Source organism: Arachis duranensis, chromosome 1, assembly GCF_000817695.3.
Source record: "Arachis duranensis cultivar V14167 chromosome 1, aradu.V14167.gnm2.J7QH, whole genome shotgun sequence".
Lineage (NCBI taxonomy): Eukaryota > Viridiplantae > Streptophyta > Magnoliopsida > Fabales > Fabaceae > Arachis > Arachis duranensis.
This window is the reverse complement of record NC_029772.3, coordinates 101,641,898-101,649,498: the sequence shown is the minus strand read 5'-3', so window position 1 is coordinate 101,649,498 and position 7,601 is coordinate 101,641,898. Positions and strand designations below refer to the sequence as shown.

General features: G+C 26.1%; 1 protein-coding gene across 1 annotated transcript; it reads left to right on the top strand.

Moving 5' to 3' along the window:
- The first annotated feature begins 1,161 nt into the window (after positions 1-1,161).
- Positions 1,162-6,142, top strand: LOC107471251 (palmitoyl-acyl carrier protein thioesterase, chloroplastic-like). Its single transcript, XM_016090707.3, has 6 exons — positions 1,162-1,461; positions 2,201-2,334; positions 3,825-3,938; positions 4,958-5,129; positions 5,221-5,289; positions 5,867-6,142. Exons 1-6 carry the CDS (start codon positions 1,162-1,164, stop codon positions 6,140-6,142), a joined length of 1,065 nt encoding a protein of 354 aa, XP_015946193.1.
- The last annotated feature ends 1,459 nt before the right edge of the window (positions 6,143-7,601 follow it).

The following is a 7,601-nucleotide window of genomic DNA, read 5'->3' as shown; positions in this document are numbered from 1 at the left end:
TTTATTATTGGATTGTTTTCGATGCAAACTTTGACTGTAATAAATTTACTAGCAAATTTTATTCGTACGGTACTAAGTGAATTTTTTTATAGTGCACACTCCGAAGGCTTGACACCTCATTAAGTCCATCTTGTTAAAAAAAAATGGAGGCATTAGCCCACATAGCACTTAAACTAGTGGGATCCCTAGTAACCCATACATGGTTTGACTCCAAATTATTTAAAGATTCGAAGCATTGATATTAGTCGACATCTAGATTCCAGAGAATTATCGATCGACTTAATTTATAGATCTAAACCTACCCATCAATTCTACAACCAAACGACTTATAGACTTATTGACCGTAGTCGAACGATAGCATTAAATAATCTGTTTTACGTTGTTTCTGAACCACCCTTTCCATTATACTTCACATCCGTGGTGCCAACCATTACCTAATAAGATACACGGTACTTACCTAAACATATATAACAATGATTTTTCTCTTATATATAGCATTTTTTTGGTATCCAAATAAACAGTAAAATAAACAAAAAGGAGAAAAAAAAAACTCAAGCCTCAACAGGTTTCTGCTTCACTACTAATAGCTTCAAGAAGAGAATTCTAAGGTTGCAGCGATTCTAAGTACTCAGCATCTCTACGTTCTGTCTAGCTAAAAGGTCTGCAATGGAATTGGCTTCCTTCACAATTAAGTTAAAATGAAACACCCAGTCTTTGTTCAACAGATCATGAATTCATTATTAATTGAATTTTTTAAAAAATAGAATTTTTATAATTATTTTATTTATATTTTAAATTTTAATCTCTAAATTATAAACTTTTAATCCTAAATACTAAATTATAAACTCTAATTTTTTCTAAAAAGTAGAATTTTTTATAATTAAGAACTAAAAATTAGTTAATGTTAGTGAACTAAAAATTGGTCCCAATATTTTCTCTTTGAAAAATTATCCATCTTAACTTTCTTTTTATGAGAAAATTTACGAAGTCAGGCAGCATTTAACTAACAAAAAAAAGTGAATAATCCTACACCATTAAAAATATTAATGATGGCTAATTGATGACTATAAATCACAAAACTTGCTGCCCATAACACTCTTTTTCTTAACTATTCTTTTGTTTTACATGCTTTAATACGTACATATGTTTGTAGAAATCATTATGGTACCACTGATTACTGCTGCTTCAGCGTGTTCACTTCACAATGTTATGTTACCATCACAAAACTATGGTACAAAGAAAGGCATCAAATGTGGCCCTAACCTAGGACAAGGGTTTGGAATGAAGCGTGCTTGTTGTGGTGGCTTACAAATTAAGGCGAATTCCCAAAATTATAATAGCGATGATAAGTTTTCCAGAGTTCTTAGCACATCTTCTATTCGTCAAAACTTTGCTATCAGAGCATATGAAGTTGATGCTAATGGAATAGCATCTATTGAGACTTTGATGAACTATTTTCAGGTTTGTCCTTAAACATCATCATTCTTAATCATACACATGAGCTCTGAAAACAAATTAAGACATGGTTAATAAAGTTAACAGACATTATCTCAATGATATATATATATATATCAACATGAAAATACACAAAGTATGACTGAGAAATATGATGATGTCCATTAAAATGATCCCACAAAGCAATAATTCGTACAAAGAACTTGAAGATATTATTACTGTGCAATACTTAAAATTCAAATTCATCTTAAATTTTTTATTTATTGTACAATAATAGGTATGCTAGAAACAAGGTAGAAGAAGAGAAAAAGAGAAAAAAAGAGAGAGAACAATTGAGAGAGCAATGTGATTCAATGTGTGTATTGGATCATTGATTCAGTACATACACCTTCCTCTGCTCTTCTATATATATATTATTTAGATTTAGATCCTTTAAATTTTGAATTTTACTTTAGAGAGTAAAGTGTGATCTCTCACCATTTATTTCATAAGTAGGAAAAAGATAAAATATGAAAAATAAAATATTTAAGCATGAAAGATCACACTTTATCCTTTAGAGTGAAAATCCAAAATTTAGAAGATCCATATTCTATATATTTAGCTAAGAGATAGAACAGAATCTACTAACAAACTTATAACTTCCTTAAATATAACTAACTTAACTAACCTTTTATCATTTACGACATGTATACCGTAACATAGAATAATATTGTTATCTCATTTCGCTCTATTATTTGTTTCATAGCACTCTATAACTTATCACTGTAAGACACTTGGGGTCCACGATGATGTAGCTGGTTCTACGAAAGAAATGATCAAAAGGAACTTAGTATGGGTGTATAGTGAAATGCAGGTTTCGACTTATCGTTATCCTAAATGGTAAGTCTTCCTATATATTTATAATTTTAATCATATTGATCTTTAATTTGCAATGAATAATGATGATTCTATAACATATATATTTCACTGGATTTGGTTGAGTGGTTTATAGGAGATCGATTGATATTTGACTATGAAACAAAATTCCTATACATTCATGAAGGGATTAAGAGAAGACTGAGAATGATTCCAAAAACAATAAAGTATATTGAATTGAAAGTATATTAGAGTTGATTTACAAGAGTGCAGCACTATGCTAACAAAATATCAGAACAACCAATTCTATTACACAGTGCAACAAACTAACTAACTCACTATTTTACACTAATACCCCTATACTCTATTTATTCATAACAAATTTTTGTGTCATTTATTATTAGATGCTCTAAGAATAAAATAAAAGGATTTACTCTCTCCAATTAGTTTATGCCATATATACAAAAAGGGAAAGTATGAGGAGCCAATGAAATATTTATACAATGTGTATAATGGAGGTTTATGGAGTATTAGAGATATAATTATTAGTATTATATTTTTCCCATCAGCTGAAGCTTTTGGGATGAGTGGTATCATGACATGGTATTAAAGCGTTAGATCTAAAAGGTCAAGAGTTCGATCCTTGGTGAACCCAAAAATTAAACTAATTTTTTGAGAAGATGTTTATTATCCCTTGTACTCTTATTCTAAATAGTATAACTCAATAACCATTGTACAAATAGTTCATTATCTCCCTAGCGGGATCCTGTAATCATATTACTATGTGAACAATAAATCTATTTACTAATTTTATTTTTTAGCTATGTTGACAAATTAAGATGATACTATATGATTAAGTTATTTTGATAACTAAGTTTAACTATAGTTGGTTTAATAGTTTATTGGCACAATGAAAAACAATTGAAAAACAAATTAAAGAGGAGATGCATGAAAAAAAAAATGAGTAAATAAAGTGATAAATAAATCCCTTAGAATTTACATTTTAGACATATTAGTCATTAAAGAAAAAAAAGTATCAATAAAGTTTTTTAAGCGTAGACAAATTAGTTCAAATTCAGACATTTTACCCTAATCATAAGAGTTAATTTGAAGATAGTGTATCCACATCTGTTATCTTAGATGATTTTATTGGTACTTTTTTTAAAAAAAATAATCTATCTAAAATATAAATCTTCAAGAATTTATTTGTCACATTATTCAAAAAAAAAAAAGACTTGGTTAAACGTAAATATAAAAATGACTTGTTCACTTGATATTTTTGGACAAATTAAATAATAATAATAATATATTGCTTTCTTAAGTAATTATAAAAGTCTTGTACTATATATTCTCTCCCTGTATATTAAGCCTTATGGAATTTAATTTTGTTGTTGTCATATTTTCTCATTTAATTTCTTTTAATTTGTTTTTGACGTATTATCCGAAAAACAAATTCTTGCAATCTTCCTTATGTTTCATGAATATAAAGGGCAGAATATATATTTGTATTATAGGGATGATGTAGTGGAAGTGCAGACTTGGTTATCTACTGCAGGAATGAATGCTGTGCGCTTCAATTGGATTGTGCGAGATTTCAAAACAAATCAAATGTTGAATAGAGCCTCAAGGTATATAAATCAATTGCTTTTAAAACATTTTCTTTCTCACTTTCCAACAATCAACGTCAAACCTAAAAAAAAATTGATCTTCTTGTTGGTAGAAAAAATAAGGAAATATGACATTATTTCTTTTATTTCTTGTCGAAAATCAACTTTGACAGAAAAAAAAAAATTGATGAAAAATTATATTTATAAATAGTGTCGTATAGATTGACATTATGGCATAAGTGTATATATAAAGATAAATAATATTATACATGTATGAGTGAATAGTATTATACGAAAATTGTTTTATAAATAGTAATTTACACCAATATTTAATGTAAAAGACTAAAATCCGATAAAAACTTTATGTCGAAATTTCAAAAAAAAATTATTATATTTCTTTTTTACACTTTAAGAGTATCTATTCTTTTTTTCAAGAATAGTAGAGATGTTTAAAAAAAATTGTTGTATAAACTCTCATACTTTATCATTTTTGGACGCTACTCAAATCTTACTTGAAAATTAACTTGCAATTAGTATAAAAAAAGAAAAATTACCAAATTAATTAAACACCCTAAATGTTAAATATTAATTTCTAAATTTTAAATTTTAAATTCTAAACTCTAAATCTTAAACCTTAAATCTGAATCATTAATATAAAATATAATAAATAAAACTTAAGATTTATTTCATTAATAAAAAATGCAATACTCTTTGCTAAATAAGGAGTGTTTAAAAATGAGTTATTCATTTGGCTAGATAATTAAATTAAAGGCAACAGTTTGATTTAGAAATAATCACTAAATGCAATTATTTAATTTGTTCAAATAATCAATACTTGGTAACTTATTTGGAATTGTTAGATAACTTAGTTAATTAACCGGAACTATTTAGAAAAATAATTTTTCTCAATTACTGTGTTATGCGACTTCATGCATGTTTCTTTAGCTTGTGTACGTTTCAATGCAAACCACCTTGGTACAACTTGTTAGAAAACTTATAATCAATTGATTTGGATTTGGATTCTGATACTGTCTATGCAGTGTTTCTGTCTTGATGAACAAATTAACAAGAAGATTATCTAAAATACCGGAAGAAGTCAGAAGAGAATTTGAGTCCTATCTTATAAATTCCAGAATTATTATAAAAGGTGATGACAAAAAAATACCTAAACTTGATGACACCACAGCAGATTATATTTGTACTGGTTTAAAGGTATGCATGTTTTCTTTTCTTATAAATAATTGTTTAATATTGATTAATTTCTTACATTTATATCATGTAATGTGTGCATGTTAATTTTCAGCCAAGATGGAGTGATCTAGATATAAATTTTCATGTCAATAATGCGAAGTATGTTAGTTGGATTTTAGAGGTAATTAATTTTTTTTTTCTAATATATATTTCTAGAATTCAAGTAAAGAACTAATTTTTTAATGGTTTAATTACTCTATTGATCCCTATAGTTTTGCGAAATTTTCAATTAGGTCCCTATACTTTTTTTTTAATTGAGTCCTTGCACCAAATTTTTTTTTAATTGGGTCTCTACACTTTTTTTTCTTTTTACCAATTTTTTTTTAATTGGGTCCCTATAAAATTAAGCCAATTACTACTAAGAATGACTTAATTGAAAAAAAATTTAGTGTAGAGACTCAATTAAAAAGAAAAAAAAGTATAAGGACCTAATTGAAAATTTTACGAAACTATAGGGACCAATAGAATAATTAAACCTTTTTTAATTAATATCAAGTATCAACTATTTTTTAAAAAATAATTTTATTTTAAAAAATTTAAGTTAAAAAATAGTTTTACAGAAAAATAATTAATTTTAACTAATTAAAAATTAATTTTCTATATTTATTCGTACTTTTAGGATATGCATTTTGTTCTGATTTGGCTTTATTATTTAGTTTGATACAACATGGTCTTTGCTTTCAATTTGAAATATGCAGAGTATTCCACAATCAATCTTGATGAATTATGAGTTATCTGCCATGAGTTTGAAATTCAAGAGGGAGTGTAACAGAGACAGTAAGTTACAATCTCTAGCTGAAGTTTGTAGTGACAATAATAATAATAATAGTAATAATAGTATTGAGTGCAATCATATGCTTCGATTTGAAGAAGGTGTTGAGATTTTGAGGGGAAGGACACAGTGGAGACCTAAACCTCCTAACAACTTTGACATTTTTAATCATGTTCCAGAAGCTTCCATTAAAGACTTGTAATCTCTATTTATGTGGGGGCGTGTGTCTCTGTTACTAGCGTGTTACTTTGATGGTTAATAATAATAATAATAATAATAATAATAATAATAATAATAATAATAATAATAACGGTAATGTATGTTAGGAAGACAAAAAAAATAGTTATAATTTGTTTTATTGATTTTGGCTAAATTTTTTTGTTATGGAACATTTTTGTAATAACAATTTGAAAAAGTATCGGTAAACAATGACAATATTAAACAATGTGAATAATTGATATGTCGGATGCTCAATTTAATAGGTATGCAAATGATTATGTTCATTATTTTTAATTGGATGGTTATTTCTTTTGATTTGATTTATTCATGCATAATTAACAATAACTGGATGTTCAATTCACTAAGTATGTACATGATTATCTTAATGTTAAGATTTAGGAGGTAATTTGAGGGGTGGAATGTTTTTTTTTTTTTTACTTTGTTGGGTCAATTCTATAGTGTATTGTTTACAAAAATCATTGTCTACCTAACAAGTAATAATAATGCGAATTGCTTTTATAACCATTAATTTTTTTTCTCAGTTCTTTTAGATACTTCGATTATGGAAGTTTAGGTATCGTTTGTTTTGAGGTACTGGAATAAGGATTTAGTATCACTTTTGTTAATTCAAAAATTGGTACTAAAGAATTTCAGTCTCTGACTCCAAAATTTTAATATTCTCTAAAAAATGAAGACACATAAGACTAAAATTTTTGGAGATAGAGACTAAAAATTTAATAATATTTTATACCTAAAATACCTCATTTCAATTAATTAATTCTAATTTTATCATTTGTGCAAATTAAATTAAAATTTCATTCTTATTTCATTCTCTATCTCTCACTTTACACTAAATACAATATTAAAAATTATTTCAGTTTCTATTTCTCTTTCAAATACTATCTTAAGTACAATTCTTAACTGTAAATTTTGTTGAGTTTAATTAGAGAACTAATTTTTTTAGTTAATATCAATTAATTTTTTTATTTTAAATTTTAAATCATAAATTTTATATCCTAAATTATATTCTTAAACTCTAAATTCTCCAAAATTAAATAGCAAAAATAATAATTTTATAATAAAAACTAACTAATTAATTATTTAAAAAATAATTCTCTATACTTTTAATATATAAAAAAAAATTTGTTAGCCAAACAAAAATGCTACCCGCGCTAAGTAGCCAACTATAATTAAATATCATAGATAACTCATACGTGTCTCATGCAAATCAATCTAAAAAGATTCATCTCACCAAAAAAGAGTCTATTAAATATTTAAAATTTACTATAAAAAGTAAGTTTGACAATTTTGACACAAAACTTATAAACACTAAAGAATTAACCAAAAAAACTATTTGATTCATATATGAATTTATAATCTATGTCGTTGGATCGTAAAACCATACTGGTAAATATTTTTAAGTTTTCGCCTACTTTAAAAGC

What these genes read in the sequence shown, in the direction of transcription:
- LOC107471251 (XM_016090707.3), top strand. Translation starts at nt 1,162, where the DNA reads ATGGTACCACTGATTACTGCTGCTTCAGCGTGTTCACTTCACAATGTT. An exon ending in ACTTATCGTTATCCTAAATG is followed by an intron (nt 2,335 to 3,824) that starts GTAAGTCTTCCT and finishes TTTGTATTATAG; the next exon opens with GGATGATGTAGTGGAAGTGC. An exon ending in ATGTTAGTTGGATTTTAGAG is followed by an intron (nt 5,290 to 5,866) that starts GTAATTAATTTT and finishes TGAAATATGCAG; the next exon opens with AGTATTCCACAATCAATCTT.